At 53.8% G+C, this 27,155-nt stretch overlaps 3 protein-coding genes across 4 annotated transcripts in view; all 3 read left to right on the top strand.

Annotated features, from left to right (window-relative positions):
• The window catches only part of AP2M1 (adaptor related protein complex 2 subunit mu 1), a 29,614-nt gene extending 21,596 nt beyond the window's left edge, over positions 1-8,018 (top strand). For both annotated transcript variants that reach the window (XM_068145161.1, XM_068145163.1), the window contains 7 exons: positions 1,915-2,050; positions 2,147-2,288; positions 4,506-4,625; positions 5,402-5,537; positions 6,247-6,344; positions 6,480-6,591; positions 6,905-8,018. In XM_068145161.1, coding sequence (XP_068001262.1) covers positions 1,915-2,050; positions 2,147-2,288; positions 4,506-4,625; positions 5,402-5,537; positions 6,247-6,344; positions 6,480-6,591; positions 6,905-7,039 — 879 coding nt within the window. In that variant the 3' untranslated portion in view covers positions 7,040-8,018. The remainder of the gene's footprint in view (positions 1-1,914; positions 2,051-2,146; positions 2,289-4,505; positions 4,626-5,401; positions 5,538-6,246; positions 6,345-6,479; positions 6,592-6,904) is intronic.
• A 1,839-nt stretch (positions 8,019-9,857) lies between these two features.
• On the top strand, positions 9,858-21,085 carry ABCF3 (ATP binding cassette subfamily F member 3). The gene is made up of 21 exons (XM_068145160.1): positions 9,858-10,006; positions 10,228-10,375; positions 10,450-10,529; positions 10,866-10,921; positions 12,673-12,770; positions 12,887-13,009; positions 13,528-13,794; positions 13,990-14,070; positions 14,620-14,679; positions 14,963-15,019; positions 15,194-15,216; positions 15,840-15,895; positions 16,044-16,244; positions 16,413-16,489; positions 16,728-16,772; positions 17,104-17,236; positions 17,813-17,901; positions 18,105-18,196; positions 18,781-18,913; positions 19,272-19,359; positions 20,167-21,085. The coding sequence occupies exons 1-21, from the start codon at positions 9,934-9,936 to the stop codon at positions 20,323-20,325; spliced, it is 2,139 nt and encodes a 712-aa protein (XP_068001261.1). The 5' UTR covers positions 9,858-9,933; the 3' UTR covers positions 20,326-21,085.
• A 588-nt stretch (positions 21,086-21,673) lies between these two features.
• Positions 21,674-27,071, top strand: LOC137444458 (PHD finger protein 13-like). Its single transcript, XM_068145157.1, has 5 exons — positions 21,674-21,875; positions 23,842-23,934; positions 24,077-24,689; positions 25,009-25,047; positions 25,162-27,071. Exons 1-5 carry the CDS (start codon positions 21,735-21,737, stop codon positions 25,386-25,388), a joined length of 1,113 nt encoding a protein of 370 aa, XP_068001258.1. The 5' UTR covers positions 21,674-21,734; the 3' UTR covers positions 25,389-27,071.
• Positions 27,072-27,155: the final 84 nt, after the last annotated feature.

Below are 27,155 nucleotides of genomic sequence, written 5' to 3'. Positions count from 1 at the left end.
AGCAGAAAGCAGAAGTAATCCTTTCCAGGCACAGTACACCAAGGGCAACAATTGAAACACTACTTGACATATTTATTTATCTGTTACCTTCTGTGGTATGTCTAGCCTCAGACTCCTTCACTTACAGCAAATTTCTGGCAGGTACCTGAGACTGGGTAACCTGCTACCTGTATTCCCTCATACCTGCTTTGTTCCCAGTGGTGCTTTCCTTGGGCTTGTGTCCTGCTGAAATTAAAGAGCAAAATCCACAGTTATAACAAACTTGCCAAAATCAACTTTCTGACTTTTCTCCGTGGAAGTTTTGAGGCATACTGAGACATTTCAGACCTCGGACTTTAGTCTTTTCCCTTAGGGAAGGTTGTGCTACTGGCTGATCTCAGCATCAGCACGTCCCAGGCATCTTCTTCCAGATCCAGCCAGTCAGTTTCTTTACTGACTAGTAGAGATTTGTAGAAGAGATGTGATTGCGGGACTTGGGAACATCAGCGCATTATCAGTGTGCCTTTGGAAGCCACAGAACTCAGTGTTATACCTACTTGTGCCTCATAAGTCTCAAAGCATTGAACAAGGCAGATAAGGAAGCTTTTTCTGCAGGATGGACAAGGGAGGTGCTTTGTACTTCCTTGAGCACTTACCTGGGTAACTCGCAGAGGAACATAAAACACTCTATCTCTTAGATGTTACAATGGCTCTGCTTGTTCCAGGAGTGACTGTCCATGGCAAGAGCATGTGTGAAACTAAACCGCTGCTGCTTTAAAGCTGAGATCATGCACTGCCACCCTGTGGGCCCAGTGTAAGGCTGCTGCAGCAGCACCCACTTCCATGTTGTGCAGTTGTGGACTAGACAGAATTAGCAAGTATTTAGCTTTATACAGGACCTAGGCTTAAGGTGCCTGCAGTTCTGGGTGCCTGCTACTTCCCATGGTCTGGGCATCTGTGCAATGGTGAACATTCAGGGCTTGCTTTAGGAACAGCAGCATGAGTCTGCCCTTCCTAGGAACACAGCTGAAGTGGTGTTTGGCCTGTCTGTCAGTCTTTCTGCTCTGCCTTGTGTTTGGGTGGTGCATGATGGGCCAGCTCTGAAAAGCCATTTCACTGATAGGAGTGCTGGGTTTCCTGAGGAGAGCTAAAGGTCAAACCCCTCATCTTGTTTGTGCTAATTAGCTACTAATTAATGATTAGTTGGCTTGCTTTGTTCCTGTGCTGAGGTAGCCTTAAACCTAACCTGCCTCTTTCTCCCTTCCTCCCCTTTCTCACTATTGACCTGCTTGCCTGTTAACCTTGTGTGCACCACATTTCCTACTTGCTGCTACTGCTACTACTACCACCACATCTACTTACTGACTTTCTGCGTGTGACTGGACCCCGCCTGTAGCATCAGGTAGGAAATCCCTCTGTGCGTTTCAACAGAATCCTTGGTGCTTTCAGGAGGCTTAGAGCCCTGGTGCTGTTACATGCTTGTTAGGTTAGTGTTGGTTTGTAACTAATGACTGAAGTGATTAAGCAGCAGTCCTTGGGGACTGGCTGACTTATGGCCCCAGGGATTCATGGTCAATAAGGATTGTGAACTGGCATGTCAGCTGCTTTTCTGCTTAACATGGATTGATGTGACAGTCTGACACAAGATTTGACCACTGTGTTGGGGCCCATGCCTCCCTGCACCTAGATGTAGCCTAATGGACTAGCTAACCAAATGGAAGAACCTTTCCTGCTGTTATGACCAGCTTTTACTTAGGCACAGAATTTGCTGTATTGGGGAATGCCCAAGTCGTGGTGGGGGTGACGGCACCCATATCCGAAGAGTCAAAAGCAGTCGCATGTAATAAATGGCGAGTGCTTGCTCTTTGATTTAGAGCAAGGTTTATTTGTCATTGAATTTATCCAGATATCTAAGATGTAATTTCTTCCCTTCAGACTAAGGAAGAGCAGTCCCAGATCACCAGCCAGGTGACTGGACAGATTGGATGGAGACGGGAAGGGATCAAATATCGTCGCAATGAACTCTTTCTTGATGTGCTGGAGAGTGTGAATCTCTTGATGTCCCCCCAGGGTAAGTAGGAGATGTTGAGCTGGCATTTCTCCCTTTGGGGATTTGTGAGTGGGGACTTGGCTGAAGTGTCCTGTACCACACTTTTGTCTGTACCAGGTCAGGTGTTGAGTGCTCATGTCTCTGGCAGAGTGGTGATGAAGAGTTACCTGAGTGGAATGCCAGAGTGCAAGTTTGGCATGAATGACAAGATTGTCATTGAAAAACAGGGCAAAGGGACTGCGGATGAGACGGGGAAAAGGTAAGAGGCGTTGGGGTAAAAGACGCTGGCCACCAGGGGCTCTTATGACTCAACAGCTTTTGTGATTTGACAGACAGCTGATTATTTCTTCCCTTCAGATATTACTGCTGTTCTTTCTGTAGGTCAGTTGCCATGCAGGCTATCAGCCTGAGTGCCTTAGTACAGAGGGCTCTCTACAGCTCTTCAAGTATTAAGATTCAAAGTGTTAAGTGTGGAGTGACTGCAGCTGGAAATACTTCCACAAGCTGGATTTTCCCAGAATTTGTCTCTCTAGCCATTCTAGTCAGTACACAGACTCTGACTCATGGGGAGCAGTTGTAGTGCTCCCAGGGAACACAGGAGGAACCTCTCTGACTGCACAGTCTTTGTCCCACAAAACAGAACAGCTTACTTGGGTAAGCCCCTCCTGCTGACGGGTAGTCAGTGCCTGTGTGGATTGGAGGCTCATCCCTGCTGGGACCCCAGTTTCCTTCCTTCCTTCCCAGCTGCACCTCAGTCAGTACCTGCACCATGGCTGAAAACAGGTCTTAAGCCTTTTCCAGCCTTCTTGCTTGGGGTGAAGAGATAAAAACAAAGGGACTGCCACTTTTCTCTCACTATGTGCAACTCAACTGTGTTTCTCTTGGTTGTTTTGTTGTTTGTTTGTTTTTTGCTGACCCCCAGTGAATTGGGAAGGTAGATAATCTGCTTCAGCTCTGTGTGCACTCTGCTCTTACCCTGTCTCTTGCTTTGTGTGGTTTGTGCATGTAACTTGGATCTCAGACACTTTCCATAATGGTTCCTGTAAATGGAGCTGAGCTGCTATTTGCCTTTTCTCTCAGAACCAAGCCCAGAGCTATCAATTCACTGTCACTTTTAAGCCATCTTTGCTGTACCTGAATCTAACTAGTAATGTGGATGAGCCTCAGGAGTGTGCCCAGTGAGGGTATAAGGTAGTGAAAACATCGTCTGTGGAGGCCTCTGGAGAGTCAGTAATGGCCCAAAGTTTCTCTGCCATGAATGCCTTTGCCTGTAAATGTGCTGGTTTTTTGTTACAGAAGCAGAATGGACAGAGTTTTGCTAGGTGGTTCTCCCTAGCTGTGCTTCTGCAGCAGGCAAGAGCTTGGATGTTATGAAGGGCACCAAAAGGGACAGCTGCTGCCAACTGCTTTTGGGCATCTGGCTTGTGGCAACACCAAACTGTGACTAATGTTGCTAGAGGCCTGGAACAGTGCTAGGTAGCAGGGCTTTCCCAGCAGTTTTCCAAAGAAACAGGAGCTAGTTAGCTGATGTTGGCTGTCATCTGCACAGCAGATGAGGAAAGAGCAGAACCCATTTATGAAGCATGAGCTAAACCCCTGGGTTGTGTAACTAAACAGCCACTTAGCCCAGGGTCAGTCTGCCTCTCATTTGTATAGGTAACGGTGGTTCCCAGGACAGCTGAAATCTGCCTTTAGTGCTGATATGATCTCAGCACGTTTACATGGTTGTCCTATTGCTCCCAGCAGTTGAGGCAGCTTACCTATCACAGTGCTACAGTGCTGAACCTTCTCTACGCTGCTGTTGGTACTGTCTTTCTGTTTTCTGGTCCCTCTTGGTACCTTAGAGTTGTTGGCTGGCCTCAGGACCTGTGGCAAGGATTCCTAGAGACAGGAACCCAGCACAAGCTCAGTGCTGATGGGTTAGGCCAGTGCACCTGGATGGACAGATGCAGCTATGTAGATTTGGGGAAATGAAAGATAGAAACTTTTTGTGGAAACAAGAGCTGTGAAGACCCTGAACTTGGCATCTCCTGGCTGTGTGGCAGTGGGATAGCTTTGTGGACAGGAAAGTGTTTTCTCTCCTTTGAACTGTGCTGCAGGAAGACTTGGGCTAGCAGAGCTGCCTTTGCCATACTGAGGTGCTGCTGTCAGGCAAACCCAAGTTCTGTGTTGCTGGCAATGACAGAAGGATGTTCCTCTAATCTCTCCCTCCTTTGGGGAGAAGAGGGAGAGAATTCTTTCAAACACGCTTCCTGAAATAAGATGATTGATTTTTTGTTTTTTTGGTGGTGGTGAAACAAGGAAAGTCTGAGTCAAGAGGCTGCTGTCCCCATAATCTCTCCCTGCCTCCCCATTTCCTGGAGACTTGTGATGGCAACGTGCTCTGTAGAGTAGTTTCTGTCTGTGCAGACTGTGACTTGCACCGAGGTGCCAGGGCTGCAGCTCGCACTTGTTTAACTGTGGCTTGTGTTTGTAGTGGCAAACAGTCGATCGCCATCGACGACTGCACTTTCCACCAGTGCGTCAGGCTCAGCAAGTTTGATTCCGAGAGGAGCATCAGCTTCATTCCACCAGATGGAGAGTTTGAGCTCATGAGGTACTGTGGTGGGGGATGAAGGGGATGATGTTGACATCTGCTTGCTGCCACAGTTATGTTGCTGCTCTTGAGTACCTTACAAATACTCACTTGCTGCTTTGTTTTCAGGGTGGCATCTGTAAGACATCCCACAAATCCTTCTGTTGTAAATGAAGCCAAACTTCATGGTTTTCTTTGCCACAACTGTAGAGTTAGATGTGGGTTTCCTTACCCTTTAGTCTGCTGTACCTGTGTTTTTTAAGAGTTAAAAGTGATGTCCTTTGGCAATGTGTATAGATATGAGGGGTGGGTGTCGAGGGGGCCAAGCTCTTTTTAGTGGTGTGCACTAATAAGACCAAAACCAACAGGTTCAAGCTTGAACAAAGAAAATTTCACCTCAAGATGAGGAGAAACTTCTTTACAGTGAGGGTGACAGAGCACTGGAACAGGCTGCCTAGAAAGGTTGTAGAATCTCCTTCTCTGGAGAATTTTAAAACCCACCTGGATGCATTCCTGTGTGGACTACCCTAAGTGATTCTGCTTTGGCAGCGGGGTTGGACTGGATGATCTCTTGAGGTCTCTTCCAACCTCTAATGTACTGTGATACTGTGAGTTTCTTGAGTCCCAAGTTTTATATCAGTGTCCTGTGGTAGCACAGAGCTTCTGCAATGGCTCTTTCTGGCTGGTGTTTCTAAGCTGCTCCCTGTGTGTGGAGGTTGTGTCTCTAGGAAAGTGGCACCACTGGGGAGTGTAAGAGTTATTCCTCCTCAGGCTCATAGTTGCTTCCATCCTTGCAGATACCGAACCACTAAGGACATTATCCTGCCCTTCCGTGTGATCCCGCTGGTGCGGGAGGTGGGTCGGACCAAGCTGGAAGTTAAGGTGGTGATCAAATCAAATTTTAAACCTTCCTTGCTGGCCCAGAAGATAGAGGTGAGAGAATAAAAACCTTATGGTCTCTTGTGCCTGGGAATTATACCTCTACTTCATGTCCCTTGCTGCAGAGCCCTCAGAGATGAGTCCTCAAGCTTTTGCAGGGCTAGGAGTGAACTGCATGCCTCAGATGTGTGGTGCTGCTGTGCTGTGAAAGGGAACTGCCATGTAGTAGGGAGGTGGAAGTTTACAGTTGCACAGACGTTCCTGTAGCATCCTGTAGCCTCATTCCTTGCAGCATTTGCTTAGTATCTTGACCACTGAAAAGTTCATTTTCTTCTGTGTGCATGGTCTGACTGTATGTCAGGCAGCTAGCAGGCTACAAGCTCTGTGAGACAACCTAAAGGTGGTTTAGCAGCTTAGTCCCCTTCTGGGAGAGAATGCCACAAAGCCAGGCTGTGCAGAGCTTGGTACAACCAGGCCTGCCTGGCCAGCCAGCCAGGCATCCTTCCTGAGCTCACCTGCCTGACGCTCATTTTCTGCAGCTTGAGCTGGAGAGCTCTGCCCTGTTCCTCACTTGACTATTGTGGAATCTGAAAATGTTCAAAACCTTCAAAGCAAAACACACATACAAAAGAGAGCTTAGAATACCTTGTGGTAGCTGATGTTTTCTGGGCCCTGGGGTGGGAGAGAGAAGGACAAGAGGTCCAGGACAGGTGGTCCCCTGAAACTGTGCAGATTCTCTGATCCTGCTCACCCTGCTTTACAGGTCCGTATCCCAACACCCCTCAACACCAGTGGAGTGCAAGTCATCTGTATGAAAGGGAAGGCAAAGTACAAGGCCAGTGAGAATGCCATTGTCTGGAAGTAAGTGTGTTGGGTCTGGGGTACTAGAGGGGCAGGGCTTGCAGGGGAAGACTCTATTTGGTGCTCCTCTCTGCCCTGGGCATGTATAGCAAAGTAACCTTAGGCACCTTCTCACTTCTGGGCTTTCTCTGGTAGGATAAAACGTATGGCTGGAATGAAGGAATCCCAGATCAGTGCAGAGATTGAGCTGCTGCCCACCAATGACAAGAAGAAGTGGGCTCGGCCCCCAATCTCCATGAACTTTGAGGTAAGTTCCTGTCTGCCTCCCAGGGTGCAGCCGAGTTTAAGGAAGCTTTGTCAGCCCAATCTTATACATGCTGGAATGCTGGTCCCAAGCTGACATCTGACTTCCCAACACCAGGCCAGCCAGGTGGCAAAGCTAATGGATGGAAATTGCCCTTAAAGCCACTGGAGTCTGTCATGTATGCAAGGAGAAGGGAACAGTGTCTCTTGGTGTCTGTTTCTAGATGCGTAGCCTAGGGGTGCTCTGGCATTTGTATACGAAGAGCATCTTACTTCTCTGTTCCAATGCCCTGTGTCATTTTCCCCTTTCTCACCAGGTCCCATTTGCACCCTCTGGGCTGAAGGTGCGCTACCTGAAAGTCTTCGAGCCAAAGCTGAACTACAGTGACCATGATGTGATAAAATGGGTGAGGTACATCGGCAGGAGTGGGATCTACGAGACCAGATGCTAGCCCTAGTAGGCTGGCAGGCTCCCTTTTCTCCAAGCCATCCTCCACCTCTCCTCAGTCTTCAGCTACATTCAGAGAAAGCATCTGCTTGGCCCCTCTACGCAGATTGAAAGACCCTGTGGCTCACCTTGGGAGTGGAGTCCCCTGCCTGTGCTCAGTTACCATCCACAGTGCCGCTGAAATTCAGAATGCAGTGGCATGCAGGGGTGCAGTCAGCCTCCTGCTCCCCGTCCCAGGGTGGGGAAGGGCTAGTCTAACTCCCATCCTCTTGTGATCTTTCTAGGGAACGTCCACCATTAAACTCCTCTTCTGTTGGTGTCTCACTACTTGCATCATATCCTAGTATTTTTGAAGTTCTTGTGCATATGTACTCGTAGAATAGACCTAAGCATAGACTGGACAAATCTGAGTTGAAGTTACCCTGGCTTCTGTACTAGCTATTGCTGTTGTGGTAGATGTTGCTGGCCAGTCTGAGATGCCTGGGGTGGTGAGTTTGTGGGGCCTCCTCCAGAGGAGAGGTGGTGGGCTCACCAGATCTCACCATCACCTTTTTATTTCTTGCAAAGTCGTCAGTATAGAGCCCTGCTGTGGGAAGGTTTGTGACCAAAAAGGATGAGGGTTTAGGCTCTTGCTGGTGTGTGTATGTGGGTGGCACAGCATTTCTGGTCCTTAGAGCATTTACCACACCCCCACTGTTGGCTTGAGCCAGTCTGTCCTTTCCAAACGCCCTCTGTCCTAGGGAGTGTGGATCAGCTGAGCTCTGTCAGGATGTGAGCAGTGTCTGTCCTTGGGGAATCTAAAAATGCAGTTGGCAGTGAGACCCCGCTGGCCCAGCCTGCCCTCTCCACACTTCTACCAAACACTTCTGGGCCATAGAAATGCTGCTGCTACCCACAATCCTGCTTCTGGTAGTGTGGTCTCCATTTTGTACACTTTGTGATTTGTCCAGCTCTGAATCTAATAAAGTATGTAGAATGGAGAAGGCTGCCTGTGCTGCTGTTCTGGGCTTGTGCTGCAAAATTCTGTGCTCTGGGCTGCAGTGTCTTGGGGCTTGCTCATGTGGCTTCCCTAACTCCGGTCTGTCAGGGGGTTAGTAGGTGAAAAAGAAGTGATGAGCTTCTTTCCAAGCAGTGCCAGTACTCCATTTCAGCCCCTGCTGCTACTGCTGCAGCTCCCTGGGGAAATGAGAGTGCTCTGGGCTTTCATTCCAGGGCTTACTAAACAAAACCTATGGCTGGACTGCTCTGACACTTGCTGCCTTCTTGGTAAAGTGTGTCCAGCCTCCTGAAAGCCCAGATTCTCTGCCTGTTCTTGCACTTTGGTGGCTTTTCCTTGTGAGCAGCTGAAAAAAAAATAAATCAGACGTTTGTGGTGAAAGTGGTGATTCACTGGAACAGGTTGCCCAGTGTTGTGGATGCCCTGTCACTGGAAGTGTTCCAAGGTGTTGCATTAAGGGTAAGATCCCAGTGTCTGCCTCTCTCAGGCACAAGTTAAAGTAATTAAAGGGTTTGATTGCTTAAAGTGACAGATACAGATCTGAGATTGCTGGTGGTAAATGCACAAACTGCAAGATGATCTCGGGTTAATAAATCCTGGTAACATCTGACTAAATCAGGTACAAGGCTTTGCCATAGCTCTAATATATGTAATAGAAATGCAGCTAAAATTCAGCTGTACAGTGAAGGTGCAATTCTCACCAAGAAAGGTGGTCCTGACTTGGGTGGAGGAAAAGGAGCACAGCCCATCCACCATCCTTGTCTCTGTCTTCTCCCACCTTGCAGCTGCTCCTGCGGCTGGTGATGGTACTGGCCATGCTGCACACACCAATGCCCCTCTTTGTGGGCAGGTTATACCCCAGCCCAGCTTCTCCCTCCCTTCTAGGTGACATTTAGCATGATTTGGGAGGAAATCTGAGTAACATAATCTCAAACGTTTAGCGTCTACTTAATTTTCCTCATTAGCATGTTAAGGAGTGTCCACCTTAAAACTGCAGTTAATTAAGCAAAGGTCTTTGCTTGAGCACCCCTTGGCCCTCAGAGTCTGCTTTAAGTCTTTGTTTCTTCAGCTCTTTGACAGATCTGCATTTAACACAAATACCTGCTGATTGTAGATGACCTTGGTCCTGCGGCTACTGAATCGACTTGCCTTCTTGTCCCAGAGCAAGGCAGGTGCCTTTTCCGCACAACGCCAGGTTGGATGGGTCTTTGAGAAACGTGGTTTAGTGGAAGTGTTATCCCGCATCCGTCCGAGCAGGGGCGTTGGGTTTCATTTTGACTCAGCTTTTAGAGCTCTGGGAGCAAGGGGAGCGCTGTGCCTGGTAGCTGAAGGTACAAGCAAGATGCTGGAACAGCTGTGAGCGGCCCGGCTGTCAGGCCCCCTTCTGCCTTTCGTCTGTGAACAGAGGGCCGTGCCTGGGCGCAGCCTTGCCACAGTGACTTCCCCTCTGCTTGTAGCGTGTGCCTTAAACAAAACCACCCAAGCTCGGAGCAGCGAGTGCGGGCTGGGAGCTGAAACTCCTCTTGTAGTTTGAAGGAAGAAGGGGAAGGCGCAGACGGCCGCACCGCCGCCCCCTGCCGGGCAAGGGGAGCGAGGCGGGAGCAGCGTCCTGCCCAGCCCAGCGCCAGCTCCTCCGCGGTAAGTCCGACAGGGACCCCCTGCCGCTTCCGCCGCTCTGCCCGCCCCGCCCACGGCGGCAGCACGCGGCCCCGCGCTCACGGCCCCTCTCCACGCACGCAGACTCCGCTTCCCGGCGGCCCCCGCGCGCATGGCGGCCGCCTGCCTCCTTCCCGGCAGCCCCCGCGCTTCCCGGCCACTTCCGCCTGTGCCGCCGCGCCGGGCTCGAGCGGCGGAGGCGGCGCCGGACCGCACCGCGGTCGGGCCCCTGCTCTGCTTCCGTCATGGCGTCGTGCGCCGATATCCTCCGCAGCGAGTTCCCCGACCTGGACGGCGAGGTCTTTGCCTACGTGACGGGTGAGCGGTACCCGCCTTCCCCGCGGTTCGGCCTCCCGCCCCGCTGTGTATCGCGACTCTTCCCCGCTGTTGCGACAGGCGGGCCGCGCCCGAGTCGCGACAGGCGGTTGGGGTTAGGGGAGCGGGTGAATGCCACCTGTCGGCCGCATCGCGACACGCGGCCGTCCGTCGCGACAGCGCGAACGGAGGGGTGTGCAGCGCCCGGCGCCGTGTGCCCGCAGGGATCCTGCACGACGGCGGGGCAGAGTTCGAGTCGGTAGACGAGCTGATGGAGGCGGTGGGGGAGCTGCTGCGGGAGGTGTCGCAGGACGCCAAGGACGAGGGCGCCATCCGGGAGATCTGCCAGCGGCTCTTCAATACCCTGCAGCTGTAAGGGTCACCCCGCACTCCTCACTCTTTCTCCACATTCTCCTCCTTCTCACCCGTCTCTTCCTCTGTGTCAGGGATGAGGACCGGGCTCAGCGATGCAGCCAGGTGCTACTGGACACCCCCATCCAGCTCTCCCAGATCACCGATGGATATGGTGAGTGGTGCCTGCAGGGGACGCACAGGCAGGTGCATCATTCTCACCCTGATGTCAGGGTGTCAGCAATGAGGATAGGTGTGGGGTGTTGAGTGTGGCTATGCCTGACCTTGGGGACCAGTTCCTCCCGTTTATGGGTGCACCCTTTTTCCTCTCCCAGCTGCTGAGCTGGGGATAGCAGTACCCAGCTGCCTGCAGGGTGAGTTGGGGTGAAAGTTGCAGAAACACCTTTTGACCCCCTCATCCTGTTGGGAGAGGTAGCAGTCGTGCTCGGTTAAGGCAGGTTGTGGACCCTCACTGGAGTATGTGCTCACCAACCTGACCATCTTGTTGCAGCCGATGCCAGTGTGGACCTGCTGCCGGGGCTGTTGCTCAAGAGGGGCCAAACCTCGGTAAGTGGGGGGGCATGCCCTTGTTCATAAGCCAGGATACCTGGAAGGAGGGAACATGTGAGGCTGCAGGTATCCTGCTCTGCTCTGGTCACCTTGCCCTTGGAGAGCAGCTGGGACAGCCTGCCATGATAGTGAGTGGCACAGCTGCAGGGGCACTGCTCCTCCTTGTCAGAGTCACTGTAATTTGGAAAACTCTTGACTTTGTTTTGGTATATAGGCTTATTGATTCGATAAGATCTGTTTGTCTGTAATTTCTTAATGAGCTTCAAAGCATAGTTGATACTGTAGTGGTGCTTAAACTGCAGCTTCTCTGAGTTTCACAAGAAACTTTGGCTTTTACAACAAGAGCTTTGAAAAAATAGGATGTGCTAGGATTATATCTTGCCCCTTTCAGCAAGAGATAAACTCCTGGGTAACGGCTGGATGTTTGGATGTTACAGGTGGGAAGTTATGAGGGAGCAGCTGTTTCCCAGAGAGCCCCTGTGGCAAGGTTGTAAGCCCATTTTTAGAGATGGCTGTGGGTTGTTAGAGTTTGAGAAATTAGAGCAGAAGCAGAGAAGTTTGGAAGCAGTTACACCCTGTGGCTTGGAGGAGGTCAGAACATCTTTACCGATGAAATGCAGAGCTTCTCGGGATTGACCTGACTTGCTCGCTGCATTGGGCGTGACGAAGTTTGAGTATGAGTGAGGTGCAGTTGTGGAACTGCAAAGCAAAGACAGCTGCAACCGTACAAGGTGGACAATCTCCCTACCAGGCTGGTCTCTTGGAAGAGCTCTTTCCTCTTGGGGTAATGTTGAGGACAAGAACTCCTCCTTTGGAGGCTGACACCTAGCGTGATCCTTGTGCGTCTGAATGGGAGCCTTTAGTGAAAGCTGGCAGCTGTTGCTGATTTTGGCACTGGAGCTGCTGCTGGATTCACTCTCTGGCTTTCATGTCTGCAACGCAGAAGGATCTTAAGAAAAGTTGGAGACGATTCAGAGAAGGACACGTTGGAGGACATGTCTTACTGAGAGATTGAGAGAGCTCGGTATAGTTTACAGAGTGACTCAAATCTGTCTAGGTATGAGGTCACAGCTCCAGTTACAAGACACTCTTCAGTCTAGCATGCAGGTCTGTAACATGCTCCAGTCGCTTCTGAGTTGCCTAGAAATATCCAGGAGCATTCTTGGTCAGCCACAAATATTTAACTTGATGCAGGAATAAGTTGGAGTGGGCTGAGAGCCTGGCTAAGACCAGAGGGCAGGTTAAAACACTTGGCTGCTTCTTGCCTTCGGGTTTAATTATATGCTGCTTGTCTCTGTCGTGACTGATCTGCTGCATAAGCTGGGTTTGTTCCAAACTGGCTAAAGTTTAACGTGTCAGGAAGGGAAGCACCTTATGGGACAGGGTGAGGGTGGGTGCAGGGTGTAGCAGAGGAGGCATTGGGATAGCAGGCTGCTGCTGTTGAAGTGGCTTGGCTGACTCACATCCCTGTAGCTACAGAAACTGAGCATACATTAGGGTCAGCCAAACCCTTTGCCTTGCTGAGACAGAACTGTTGTGTATGAGCACTCGATTTAGGACATCATTCCTGATTTCCTGGCCTGATTGGCTGCTTCAAAATGTGCTTGAATCTGTCCCAGTTCTCTGTCCTACCTCCCTTCTTTCTGTGCACGAAGTGTTGATTGATCTTTTTTTCTCCTGGAGCTAGGCTTTTGGGGCTTCTGTTGAAGATGCTCTGCATTCTTTAACCTGTCTGTTTTGTGCCCCAGATGGTGAATGCCAAGAAATTGGAGAAGGCAGAAGCCAAGCTGAAAGCTAAGCAGGACAAGAGGATGGAGCGGGATTCCCTGAAGTCATCTGGCCCTCCGTGAGTGTGGAGAACACCTTGAATATCCCCATCCCATTCTGCTGAGCACAGCTGTGATCTGGCTGTACCAGAGCTTTCCTGTTGATCTCCCTTTTCTGTCGTCTGCCTTCCTGCAGGGTCCTTGAGGAGGCTTCTGCTAGCCAGGCTGCCAGCAAGAAGGAGACTCGCATGGAGTCATCAGGCAAGAACAAGTCATACGATGTGCGCATCGAGAACTTTGATGTGTCCTTCGGTGAGCGGTGAGTGCAGGTGGGGAGGTGGGACAGATCCTGGCTGGGGTTTCGGACTACAAGGAATTGGAGAGTGACTAAGATATTACAGAGGGCATGAGATGACAAAAGAAGAGGACACAGTCTCAAGCTGTGCAGGGGGGAAGTTTAGGCTTGACCTTAGAAAGAAGTTCTTTACAGGAAGAGAGATTGCCCATTGGAATGGGCTGCCCAGGAAGGTGGTGAGGTTGACGTCCCTGAAGGTGTTTAAGAAAAGTGTGGATGAGGCACTTAGTGCCATGGTCTAGTTGATTAGATAGGTTGGGTGATCAGTTGGACTTGATGATATTGGAGGTCTCTTCCAACCTGGTTGATTCTGTGGTTCTGTGGAAACACGAGAAAGCAACTCTGTTGCTGACTCTCTTGTGTTTGGGTAGAAGTCCATGATGGTTGGTTAGTTCCGGCACAGCCTGGCATAATGCTGGGGGCAGGTAGCTGCTAGGTATCTACCTCTCTGTGGGACCATCTGACACATTTTCCTATTTCAGTGTCCTCCTGACAGGAGCAGACCTGAACCTGGCATTTGGCCGGCGCTATGGGCTGGTGGGCAGGAATGGGCTGGGGAAGACTACACTGCTGAAGATGATTGCCAACCGCAGCCTGCGCATCCCCTCACACATCAGCATCCTCCATGTGGAGCAGGAGGTGGCAGGGGATGACACACCAGCGCTGCAGAGTGTGCTGGAATGTGACACCACTCGTGAGAGCCTGCTGCAGGAGGAGAAGGATCTGACAGCCAAGATTAATGCTGGCAGGTGAGATGTTGTCGCTGGGTTTCCAGCCCTTCTATAGCCTCTTGACCATGAGGTCTTAGTGTGAGATCTCTCCCTTTGACTCTGGTAGGGCTGAGCTGCATCTTGCCCACCTTAATCCTGCTTGGGGAGATCAGCTTCCTCAAGCACTCAAACTCTGACCCTACTCAGTCCCACATACTCTTTGTCCTGCCCCAGGGGAGAAGGGACAGAAGGTGCCAGGTTATCAGAGATCTACGCAAAGCTGGAGGAGATTGAAGCAGACAAGGCCCCAGCAAGGTGAGACAGCCCTGTGGGCATCACTGTCTGTTGGCATGGTCAGAGATGGGCAGTGGTTTGGGCACAGAAGGGTGATGCTGTGGCCCTGGGAACCAGCACAAGGGGATGGGGGTCTCTCCCTACTGCTTTTCTTGTCTCCTATCACAGCTTTGCTGGGTTAGGAGTAGTGAAACTTCACCCCAAAATTGGAGGGAGTTTTTTTTCCCCAAGTGTCTTGCATAGTTGTTGCTGATCCTCTCAGTCCTCCCCAGGTTCCTGGTGTCTGGGGAATGTTTCTGGCATGTTGATAGTAGTAACTCTTCTACTGGCCCAAAAGCTAAAAGCTTCTTGCAAATCTCCTGGAACTTTATGTGGATGCTGGATGTGGTGCCTCTCTGGGCTGCATTTCCCAGCCAAGTGCTGCTCTTTGGTGTGCAGAGAAGTTTTCCTGTGCCAGAATGGCTTTAAACCATGCACCAGGGGCCCCTCAGTGGCTGTAGGTCCACGATGTCAGGCTGTACTTTGCTGTCATGCTGTGTCTGGTTTCCAGTTCTCTCCTGTTTTCCCCAGGGCGTCTGTCATTCTCGCTGGGCTGGGCTTTAATGCAAAGATGCAAGAACAGACAACCAAGTAAGTCTCTGAGCTCTGGGCATTGAGTCAGAAATGAGTCAGGGGAGCCCTGAGGGGAGCAACTGGATGGGATTCATGCCCATCCAATGTGGTCTCTTGTCCTGGGGGTGCCAAGCCACCTGTCTGATGGACCATGGATCTTCTGCTGTGTCTGGGATCTCTGCAGGGACAAGCTGCCTCTGGGTGACAGCAAAGCCAGAAGGGCCAGGGGGAGCAGACGGGCAAATGCAGTGATGTCCTGTGTTGAACAATAACCCCTCTCTGCAACCTCTTCTCTCCACAGAGAGTTTTCTGGAGGCTGGAGAATGAGATTGGCCTTGGCCAGAGCCCTATTTGCCAGGTTAGTTGTCCAGGCCTTCATGCTATGGAGTTAACCTTCCTTGCTGCTTGTGCTATGAGGTGCAGGGGTGCTGCCTGGGGATCCTCTCAAATTGGGCTCTCAGGGTAGGGGAGTGTTGGAGGCATCACAGCTCTGTGTTTTGCTTCTCATACCCATATCTTTTTCTTTTCCCAGGCCAGATCTCCTTCTGCTGGATGGTAAGTCGATACTGCTAGTCCCCTCTGACACAGCTGCTGGGCCTGTGTGTGCCCTTGCTGGGGTTGGGAATGTGCCATGGCCTTTAGCTGCCTGCTGAAAATAGCCCTGCATGATGGGGCTGGACTGGCAGGGCTCACAGTGTTTCCTTGGCATGGTGGGCAGAGCTGGTGCTAGTGCAGGAAAAGTCTCCTTGGGTGATTGCTTTCTCTGCACTTAGCAGAGCTCTGCCCTGTGCCCCATCTGGAAATGGTCTGTCTGTTATCCTGCCCCAAGTAGTCCCATTCCCTCACCTGTCACTGTGATGTGCCCTGGGGGTGCCCTTCACCACAGAGGGGGGTCCTTGGGCTAGGAGGTGGCCATGTTGGGTGGGGGGTCTGGGTGAGATGCTGCTGCTGGGCATCGGGGTCTGAGTACTCGTATGGAGTGAAGAAAGCATCCCTGGCTGACCCTCAGCTCCTTTGCCCACACCCCATTGAACCTACACATGAGTCCTCTGAGCTGGGGGTGGAGGTCCCCATGCAGGGTCTTCTCCTGCTCAGCACTGATCTCCAGCCTTTCTGATCTGATGTCAAACAGTGTAACCCAGCCACCCTCATCCCTCTTGACTCTCTCCTTCCCTCAGAGCCAACAAACATGCTGGACGTGAGGGCCATTTTATGGCTGGAAACCTACCTGCAGGTAGGTGGTTGCAGGAGGCCTGGAGACAGAGTGAGGGCAAGGGATGGAGATGTCCTCCAAGCTGGTGCCTGTCCTCAGTGGGTGGTGGGACCAAACCCTGTGCTCTGCCATGACGATGCTCAGGCCTCCCTCTCCCTGTCTCCTTCAGACTTGGCAGTCGACCATCCTTGTGGTGTCCCATGACAGAAACTTCCTCAACGCAGTGGCCACAGACATCATCCACCTACACTCACAGCGGCTGGACACATACCGTGGGGACTTTGAGAACTTCATGAAGACCAAAGAGGAGCGTCTAAAGAACCAGCAGCGAGAGTACGAAGCCCAGCAGCAGTACCGTGAGCACATCCAGGTACTGGAAGAAACCAGCAGAGCAGGGGCACTCTTCTCCCAGCCTTGTCCCTTTCTTCATGCTTCTGTGCCCACGGGTGTGGCTGTATTGCTGCAGGAGGTTGGACAGTAGAGTGGGGTGCCTGGGGCTGAAGGAGACCAAGTTCTCTCTGAAGTTTTTCTCTTGTAGGTTTTCATCGACCGCTTTCGGTACAATGCCAACCGGGCATCCCAAGTGCAGAGCAAGATCAAGCTGTTGGAGAAGCTGTAAGTGTCTGTCCTACTGCCTGGGAAGTGGGAAGTGGGACTGTTCTTGAGAAGAAACAGAGGTTCCCAGGGTGTCTGGGAGATAAAGGTGTCGTTTGGGCTTGGGACGCTCTGTTTCCTGGTCCAGAGGCTTTAGCTATGATGAGGTCACAGAGCTTAAAACTCAGTCTGGGCTTCTGGTGTGGGAACCAACCCCCACTACCAGGCACCTTTGGTTATGTGTCTCTTCTTCTTGCAGGCCAAAGCTGAAACCTGTGGACAAGGAGTCTGAGGTGATCATGAAGTAAGTGTCCTTTGGGCCCTTACTTAGAGGGTGCCTGGCTCTATTTCTGATAGGAGCTTCTCCTGGGTCCTGTTCCAGCTGGGACAAAAACCCATTCCTGTGAGCCAGCCTTACTCTGACAGGGAACCCAAACAGGCCCCCATGTTCAGTCTGGGTTCCCTTCTGGGGCCAAGGCAGATCTGTGTCCTCTTCTTGTGATGATCTGTCCCAGAGGTCCTGTATGGTAGAGGGCCCCACTTGCCAACTTGAGGGTTGTAGAGGTAGTCCCAAGGGGCCAGGAAGAGGGTCTGTGAAGCTCCTGGCCGTCTCTCAACTCTTTCTGCTTTCCTAGGTTCCCTGACGGCTTTGAGAAGCTCTCTCCCCCAATCCTGCAGCTAGATGAAGTAGACTTCTACTATGACCCAGGTCACTACATCTTCTGTTCCCTCTCCGTGTCTGCTGACCTGGAGTCCCGCATCTGTGTGGTACGTGGAGACTGAAGAATAAACTTTGCTGTGAGAGACCTTAGCAGGTCTCTGCTCAAAGCAGGGTGAGCTTTGGTGATAGTTCAGGTTGCTCAATTCCTTGTCTAGCTGAATTCTGGATACATCCAGAGGGGACTATTTCTCCCATTCCTGTGGGCCCCATTGCAGCATTTGATCATCCTCATTTTGATGAACATTAGAGCATTTCTCCTAATTCCAGTTCGAATTTCTGGCCTGTTACCCTTCATCCTTTCACCAAGTGCCTCTGAGAGGAGGCTTGGGCCAACTTCTCTCTTAACTCCCTCTTAGCTGACAACAGCCATATGTAGTGGGGGCTCCTGCTAGATTAGATGGGGCAGCAGAAAGACACTTTCTGCTTGTAAATAAGGCTGGGACCACATCATCCTTAGGCTCAAAGGTTTGCCTGTGCTGATCATCAGTGGTAGAAATGCAGTTCCAGGTATTTAGTCACTGGTTAGACTCATCCTGTTCCCCTGAAATTCTCTGATCACTTTTCCCCTCTCCAAAGTACTTTCATGGATTTCACATTCTCCAATGTTGCTGCTGCTTCTCTAGGTTGGGGAGAATGGAGCTGGCAAGTCAACCATGCTAAAGATCTTAATGGGAGAGCTGGCACCAGTCAGAGGGATCAGACATGCTCACAGGTACCTGGTAGGAAGGGCTGAGGGACTGGGAGGAATGGTGCAGCATGGAGGGCTTGTGGGCTGTGCTTTGGAGTGATGGCCGCCCAAGTGATGGGGATGGGTCCTGCACACCCATGCATGTACTCCCCTTCTGTAGCTGCAGCTGTGAGTGCCATGGTTGCAGGGCTTGGTGCCAGCTCCTGATCTCTCTTCACATTCTACAGAAACCTGAAGATTGGTTATTTCAGCCAGCACCATGTAGATCAATTGGACTTGAACATCAGTGCTGTAGAGTTGCTGGCAAGAAAGTTCCCAGGTGAGTTTTGGAGATCCCAGAAAATCTGGGCCATTGCACATGCCAAGCACAGACCAGTATAGATTTGGTCTGTGGCCCTGGGCAGAAGGCTCTGTCACATCCATGCTTAAGTGATACCACCTGCTCTGAATGAACTCCCCACATCCAGCCAAGTTCAGGACACCAACCATGAGAAGCAGGGATAGCCAGCAGTCTGCTGACCTCAGGCTGGTGCTCCACTGTGGCCAGGGGCAGAGATCCCTTTTCCTGTTGGGTACGTGATGAGCACCTTCTTTCCCAGCTGCCAATAGCTCTAGCTCCTTTCTTCACCTCTTGACGTTAGGTTATGTGGTGACAGGGAGTTGGGTGCAGCATCACTGGGAGTCAGTCACCAGTCCTGCAGGTCCTGTTCTGGTTGTGTCCGTTGGGTTTTCCTTGCAAACCCCCTGCTCATGAGGCAGTTGCCTGCAAGCAGCAGCCAAATTCCAACTCACGCTGCCAGTCTGGTACAGGCTGCCTGGCCATGGGACCCACCAAGTTCATGGTGCCAAGGGCCCTGTGTCACACCCTCTGTGCTATAGCTGTCTTGTGGCACACTCCTGCAGGGAAGACGGAGGAGGAGTACCGGCATCATCTGGGGAGCTATGGCGTCTCAGGAGAGCTGGCCGTGCGTCCTGTGGCCAGCCTGTCTGGAGGGCAGAAGAGTCGTGTGGCCTTTGCCCAGATGACTATGTCCTGGTAATTTTCTCCCAGATGCTGTTAATTTTGGTGTGGCTCCATCCCTGGAGCCTGTTTCATTGGAAGGGACTTAACTGCTACCCTGCAAAAGCCTTGTCCTTGGGATTTTTGTGGGAAGGGAGTTGTCACCCTGGAGTGACTGTGTGGGAGGAGGCAGAAGGCTTTCTCTACTGCTTTGGGCTCCCAGAGATAAGAGATGTCCTTGGAGCTGGGCAACACTTGTCTTGGGACAAGGCCCATGCCAACGGCTGTTGCTCTAAGTGGCTAAAGCAGCAGCCTGGTGGAGGGCACTGCAGTGCAATGGGTGAGCCAGCCTGAGCCTCTTCCACTGCATGCTCAGAACTGTCTTCTATTCCAGTCCAAACTTCTACATCCTGGATGAGCCTACAAATCACTTGGACATGGAGACCATTGAGGCGCTGGCAAAGGCACTGAATAAGTTCCGGGTAAGGTTCCCTCAGCAAGACCTCTCATTTTCCTTATGCTTCCTCTAGTCTCCAGCTCCAGCTACTTGCTATCTCAGCCAGAGGTGGGTGGTTGAATGCCAGTGGTGGCTTCAAGCCTGGAACAGAACTTGGAGGGTCAGTCATATCTCTGCCTTAGCTGGTAGATTTCTTTTTAAATTGGTGGCTTTGGCTAGGGGAGACTGTGAGAGGCAACAGCAGACCAGTGAGCATCTTGTCCCCCATCTTGACCAGTCACCTACTGCTGAATGTGCCACTCAGCCCTGCTTTGGGGCCACTGAGATCTTCCTTAGGCATATTTTATGGCTGACCTCCAAAGTCTCAGCCTCCAGATACTGCTGTGGTCATCCTGGTTCTCACTGGTTTATAGTTGCTTGGTTGGGGCAGTTTTCCTGTGAAAGAAAAACTTAACTGGGGTTGCTCAGGGCCTTGCCCAGCTGCCTTTTGACTGTCATTAACTCCACCTGAAATGTCCATCCCTGAAGTTGTCGGAGACCTGGAGAGCCAGTAACAAAGCCTTCACTTGCCTTCCGAGAGGAGAGGCTGAACATGTTACTGAAGCACATATCTCCTCCCTATGTGTCCCTCCCTCTGTCCCCTGCAGGAAGAAAAGGTTGGGACTAGGTCCCTGCCTGTGAAATATTGTTCACTTTTTCTTTGAGTGAGATGGAAACCTGAAGTCGTGGGCACAGGCTGGACAGGGGCACAGAATCTTCATACCACCAGCTCTGGGCCCTGGGTTGTACTTCATTAAGTTGCCTTTTCTCCCACCCCCTCATGTGTTGGCAGGGTGGTATAATTCTGGTGTCCCACGACGAGCGCTTCATCCGCTTGGTGTGCCAGGAGCTGTGGGTGTGTGAGAATGCCACCGTGACCCGCATTGAGGGCGGCTTTGACCAATACAGAGACATCCTGAAGGAGCAGTTCCGGAAGGAGGGTTTCCTATAAGGGAGGCGGGAGCTGGACTGTGCTGGGGGACATGAGTGTGAAGCTCGGCCACCTGGGCATCCATCCCACCTGTGCCTGGCAGAGCACCAAGGATGCTGCTGCCTGCATGGACCGTCAACCATGCCATCCAACTGCCACCTGAACTGCTTTCCCTTCCCGGGGCCAGACAGAGAGGGAGCAGAAGCCTGGTGCTGTGTGTGGCCAGGGTCATGCCGGAGGCTCTGCCACGGGCCAAGGCTATGCCTGGCACTGGGCACACTGGAAAGGTGGTGCCTGGAGCTGCTGCTCTGCCGAGAGGAGGAAAGGAGCTGTCACCTCCCGACTCCCCTGGTTAACTCCGTGCTCTGGGGGGCAGGAGAGAAGCTGTTTTCCATGTTTCTTTTCTTCTCCTTCTGCCTTTTTCTTAACTGGCTGAACACTAGCCTGGCTCCATCACACGCCACTGTCCCCTCTGCCATCCCAGAGGGAAATGAGGCCTTTGCTGCTAAAAGTGACCCCCCTGCCTCTTCTTCCCAGCCTCTGAAGTTCGCTTGCTCTGTTATCCCCAAGGCCTCACATCTGTAGTGCGGAGGAGAGCTGGGCTTCACTCTGATCTCTCCCCTGCGTTGGTGCCACCTTGCCTCACTGCCTACCCTGTCTCTCCAACTGGCCCTGGGCTAGGGTGGGTTGCCCTGGGGTAGGTTGGAAGGGCCTGCTCCCTGCCTCCCTGCCCACCCAGCAATTGCAGTGTAAATAAACCCAGGATGCAGTGGGTGCAGTACTTTCCTTTTTTTGGGTCATGACTTGGGGGGGGAGAGGGAAGGGGAGGAGGGGTGTCGGCAGAGGTGTGTCCTGCAGCCTGAGCACAGAGCTGCTCAAGGGGAGGGATGCTTCATCAAATTAAATGGACCCTCTGCGGGGTTAGAGGGAAGGTGGTACTCGGGGTAAGTTTTGCTGAGCTGTGCCCGTGTACCGCAGGCCACCTCGCAGGGACACGGAGTAGGGGTGAGGCCGGGGCTGGGTGTCAGCTCTGCATTTCTGGGGGATTTGGAGAGGGATCGAGGCCGGGACTTTGGGGCGCTGGATCCAGTTGTGGTTTGGAGTGCGAGAAACCGGGGTTGAGGGTGGGCGGGAGCAGCGGGAGCTGGGCATTGATGTGGCCACCCCGGTGCACGGCGGTGTTCCGGTGGCTGTGCGAGGCAGGTCGGCCCTGTCCGTGGCTCCATCCCGCGCCGGTAGAGGGAGGATGCCCCCACACCTCCCCCCGAGCCGGGGCGGCCGAGGCGAGGCCCCGCCCCGGCCTTCCCCGCCACCAGGTGGTCCCGCCCCTGCAGCCGGGGCGGTGCTCGAGCCTCGCTTCTACCGGCGGCGGGCACCCATCGCACCGGGCAGGGCAGGGTGGGCAGAGTAGGGTGGGCCCAGCGAACGGCATGAGCGCCGGTGGGGAAGTGGCAGGTGAGGGGCGCGGAGCCGCCGACCTCCACCTCGGAGAAGGATCGTTCCCCCGCGGCGGGCCGGGCTCGGCGGGGAGCAGCCCCGTGCCCAGCCCCGGATCCCCTGGGCCCGAGGAGGTGAGCGAGGGTGGGGGTCCCCGGGGCCGCCGCGGGATGCGGGTGTGTCTTGGGGGAGTGGGGGCTGTGTGAGAGGTGCCGATGGGGGGGGGTGGGGGGTCGGGGGTCGTCTCTGAGTGGGAGGGCTCCTGTCCCTCTGTGTGCGGGGGGCGTGGGGGTGCTCCTGTGTCCCCGGGCGGGAGGGAGGGCTCCGGTGTCCTGTGCGTGGTGGGTAGTGGGGTTGCCGTATGTTCTGTGTGTGCGGGGCGGGGGGAGGGATTGCAGTGTGCTCTGTGGGGAGGGGGGGGGATGGTGCTGTGTGCCCTGGTTGGGGGGGAAGGGTGCTGTGTGCCCCTCTGTTTGTAGGGGGGAGGGTGCTGTGTGCCCCTCTGTGTCTGTATGTGCGGGGGGGGGGGGCGGTGTTTGCCCTGAGGGGGTGGCTGGGAGGGGTGCTGTGTGCCACTCGTATGTGTGTGTGCGGGGGGTGGGGTGGGTGCTCTGTTCCCTCTGTGTGTGGGGCCGGGGGTTGTTGCTGTGTACCCCTGTGAGTGGGGAGGGGGTTGCTCTGTGCCTCTGTGTGCGTGCGGGGGGGTGTTGGGCCTCTTGTGTCCCTGTGTGTGTGCCGAACGGGGGGGGGGTCGTGTACCTTGGGGGGGAAGGGAGGGAAGGTTGTTGTGTGCGGGTGCCGGAGAATGCGGGAAGCCCACCGGGGAGGAGGTGGGGGGGACGACCGTGTCCCTGTGTGTGTCTGGAGGAGGGGGGTGTTTCGTGTTCCTCTGTGCGGGGAAGACTCGTGTGTCTGAGCGGGGGGAGGGTGGACTCCTGCGTTCCCTCTGTGTGCGCGCGGGGGGGGTGCCTTGTCTCGAGGGCGCCTTTGGGGGGGGGGGGGGGTCTTTTCTGGGGGGGGTGTGCCTGAGGAAGGCCTGGGGGGCAATGTGTCCCTGCGTGTGTGCGGGAGGAGGGTGGGCTCTGTGTACGCGCGGGGAGAGCTGTGTGTCCGAGGAGCCCTCGCGGGGGCGGCGGACCGGTGCCTAGGGTGCGCCCGGGGGGGGGGGGGCAGCGGCAGCACGCGGGTCCGTGGCGGTGCGGGAGCCTGCGTGGCCGAGCCGTGTCGCGCCGTGTGCCTGCTGGGGCGGGGAGCTTCAGGGGGTCGGGGTGGTGGTGGTGAGATGTGAACGGAGGACGCTGCTGTGTGCTCTGTTTTTTGGGGGAGGGTGGTGGGGGTCCCATGCCGGTGTCGCTCATGCAGCGGCTGTCGGGGTGCGGGGGTGGGGTCGCCCCCCCCAAACCCCCCCGTCGGGGCAGGACCGGGAGAGCGGCGCCATCTTGGGAGCCATCAGGTGCCCGGAGCGGGGACAGGAGGAGGGGGGGAGAGGCAGCCACCTCCCGTCCTGGCCGCCCCGGCCACCTTACCGTGGGTAGTGCCATGTGGATCGCTCCCAGGGTCTCCCCTCGGTCCCCAGAGCCGGCGGGTGAGTGTCTGTCCCCATCTGCTTTTCCGGCCCTGGCTGAGGGGGCGCCGGCGCGGGGCTGACTGCCGCGGGCTGCTGGCGGTTCCGTCGCTGGGACCTTGGCCCGAGTGGCACCGGGCTCTCCCAGGAGCAGCTGGGGAAGCCCAAATCGCCGTGCGCCCTCCCAGCCCCAGCGCCTCCTCTCTCCGGCCTGGAGTCGGGCGGCTGTGGGCGGACACCCCCCGGCGCGGGGGCTCCCGAGCCTCTGGCTCACGGCGGCTGCTGTACTTTCTGGGTGTCCCCTCGTGTTGTCACTCTGTGTGTCCCCACTCGCCTGTGATTGAGTTTTCAAAGGGAAGGGCTGCATCTGCCGAGCCGAATGATGTGGATGGGTTACAGGAAGGAGGGATGTTCGGGTGACCTAAATGTTTGTGTCATTGCCGGGTGGTCCGGGGCTACCAGCTGGGATGGGCTGTGATGCTCAGCTCAGGTCGGGATGTTTGGGGGGGTTAACTGATGCGTGGCATTTGTTGTAGCCATTGCAGAAACGACAGAGAACTGTGGAGGATTTCAACCAGTTCTGTACCTTTGTTTTGGCCTATGCAGGCTACATCCCCTACCCTGAAGAGGTAAGTAGGCTTGCAGGGTGTTTATCTACAGAAAGGCTGATTCCTCTGGGCTCCCTGCTAGGTGCAGACCTAGCTCCCTTTCTCCTTACCCTGAATGCCTGTGCTGCAGTCTTCTTTGCTAGTCTTGGATCTTCTTTTGCAGAATGAGCCCTGGACCCATGGAGGCAGCATGAGTCCCCAGAACAGCACAGGGAGCACTCAGGACAGCGATAGCTGGGCTTCATCCCACTCTTCTGACTGCCACATCCTGATGGATGAGGGGAGGAGCAGGAATGCTGTGGCCAGGGGGGCTGTGGACAACAGCCTGCTCCTGAGCTGCCCTGCCTTCCCTCCCAGCTTCTATGATGTCCGGCCCCAGCAAACCAAGCGGAAGAAACCACCTGCAAAGAAACTCATTTTGGAGCAGGAGATGGAGAAGAGTGTGCCACTGAATGCTGGAAAGGGCTTGGAGGCAGAGCAGGATGAAGTGAAGGAGCTGGCTGTGCTGGAGGGACAGTTGCCTCCTGTGAAAGAACAGCTTTCAGAGCCTTCCCTCAACCCAGATGGGGACCCCCAGCCCAAGTCCCTGCTGGAAGAGCTCATGAAAAAGGAGAAGGACTGCATGCATGGAGCACAGGGGACTGAGAAGCCAGTAGATGATCCTCAGCTGAAGGAGCATGACCTGTGCTCTGGAGGGACAAAAAGCCCCAGCTCATGTAGTACCTTGGACCAAAGTGAAGGGGAAGATGCAAGCAGAGGCAGTTCCCAGCCTAGTGGTAAGTGTCTTGAGAGTGCAGAGGGCTCTGTTGTGCTGCAGCCAGTGCTGAGTATTGCCTCTCCCTCAGCTGGAGCCACCTATACTGGCTGCAGGGAGGGCTTGCTGACGGCCCAAGCCTCTCCCAGCAAGCAGAGTGCCTTTGGGAACCCGGGGGCACTGAAGAGCAGAGAGCGGGGAGCTGGCCTGCCCTTTGGTGTCAGTGTTCTGTAGAGCAAGTAATACAGACCTGAAATGAGTCTCAGGTAGGGCCTAGGGTCACCTTGCTCACTTGGTCTTTACTTTTTTTTCTCTTTTCTTCTCCCCTTTTGCAATTTTAGCAGTTGAATTTGCAGCAGCTCCCAACACCAAAGCAGAAGGTGAGTTGGAGGGGGTGCTGTGCCACTGAACACCAGTGGAACTGGCTAGTCTGGCCGCAGCCAGATGTGCAGCTGGTAGGGTGGCTTCTGATCAGTGTCTCTCTCCCTGGCCAGATGACGATGCCTGGGATCTGATCACCTGCTTCTGCCTGAAGCCCTTTGCAGGGAGGCCTATGATTGAATGTAATGAGTGTGCTACCTGGATCCACCTCTCTTGTGCCAAGATCCGCAAATCCAACGTGCCTGAGGTCTTCATCTGCCAGCGATGCCGCGATGCCAAGCAGGAGATTCGGCGCTCCAACAGAGCTCGGACGGTGCCCCGCAAGCGCTTCTGTGACTGAAACTCCTCCAGAGCAGGGAGGACAGGGGTCCCCTTTATAAACTGGAGACTGTAGCCTGATCTGGCTAGACAATCAATGCACAGTAATGGCAGGGGAGGGACTGGGCTGCAGGGCTGGACTGTTCCCCTTGCACTTCTGACTTCTGGAAACTGCCACGTGTGTCCTCCCTGGGGATCGTGCTGGCCATGGAGCTCAGTTACCCCTAGAGGTGTGGGGAGAAGAGGAGGGTGGTCCAGCCATGCACTAGGTTACTCAGAAACATCTATGTCTTTGCATGAAGCTGGCTCAGTGCCTTTCCCCTAGGGCAGCCAAGGAGAACCTAGTCCAAGTAGTTTTTCTGTGGTGTGGTGGAAGCTTACACTTATCCCAAGATGTGACCCCTTCCTACTTTTTCCTCACTCTTCCTTTCCCTGTCTCAGACCTTGGGGTGGGCTGCAATGGCAAAGGCCCAGTGACCCAAGTTCTCCTCCAGCAAGTAGGTGTAGCCCAGGCAAGCTCCTTCTGTGTAATACGCTGCTTTCCAGGCTGGGAAGGAACATCCATCCCATTGATGCCTGAAGGAGACCGGGGCTCTGCATCTTGGGGGTATTGGTGGAGCAATCCATCTCTGGCTCATCAGCCTTGCAGGCTGCACAGGGGAAGTCCTTCCCCTAGTCCATGGTGCTTCTGGTTTCATTTGCTGTGCCTGTGGCCCCAGGATAGTCCTGTTGGGTCAGAAGCAGCAGAGACATCCTCTCATAGATGATTATAAAGGCTGTTCTTGCTGAGCAGCTCTCTGTGGTTCATGTTTTGCAGTTGCACTGAGTCCCTCTTCATGAAGGGAAGGGGGGATTCCCAGCAGGAGAGACGATTGTAGTAGGGCAGGAGAATGTTCTGGTTAGCTTTCAATATTTTCCACTTCAAATCAAATGAAGCTCATACCCTGTGGGCATCTCCTGCTTGCAGGGCTGTCTGAGGGAACATCTGCTTCAACACCATCTGGGTGCTGAGACCTGAGCTCAGGTGGAGCCAGGAGCTGGGAGAGCCTTGCTTTCCAGTACTCTGTCACAGAAGTTTTTTCCCTGGACACACAGAGTGAAATCTAATGACTCGTCAAGAGTGGGCCCTGAGCCCCTTCTGCTATGCAACTGCTGCTCTGGAGACACAGGACATGCCCCCTCCAGGCCCACAGTTAAGTTTGGCAGTGGAAAGCCTTTCCCCTTCCATGTCCCCTGTGTGCAGTGTGTGTGATCTCCCAGGGCCCTGTGTGCACTAACTGTTGGATCCCACTTGCTCCTCAGCCCCTCCAAAGAGCCTGGCCCATGTGCCTTCTGCACTTTCCCTGGGAGGCACAGACCCTGCTCCTGTCCCAGTGACACTCGGCTCGGCCTCTGTCGCACCACTGCTCACAGCAGGTAGGGGACAGCCCCCACTTGCCTGTGCCCATATTTCTTAACTAGGTTCTTTCCTACTTGCACGTCTGGTTACTGTGGGACCACAACTGGAGGAGGGTGTGGGGCAGCCCCCTGTCACTCAGCAGCCCCAGGCTTGTCCCTGTGCCTCTCTCCTCCCGTGGAAAGCCTGGGCCCCAAAAGTGCTTTATGTTTTTATAGTTACTTTGTATTGATATGTAAAATAGCAAATTCTGGTCCTTGCCCTGTGGAGTGTGGCTGGAGTCTTATGTATATAATAAAGTTACTTTCTCCATAATGGTGGTGGGTTTTGACATAATTTGGTGGCTGTGGGGACCTAAGTGCTCCCCTGTTCCTCTTCTGCTGTGGTTCAGAG

This window comes from Melanerpes formicivorus, unplaced genomic scaffold, assembly GCF_026170545.1.
Source record: "Melanerpes formicivorus ecotype bairdi unplaced genomic scaffold, bMelFor1.0.p_v2 SCAF_12, whole genome shotgun sequence".
Taxonomy (NCBI): domain Eukaryota; kingdom Metazoa; phylum Chordata; class Aves; order Piciformes; family Picidae; genus Melanerpes; species Melanerpes formicivorus.
This window is presented reverse-complemented; position numbering and strand designations above follow the sequence as displayed.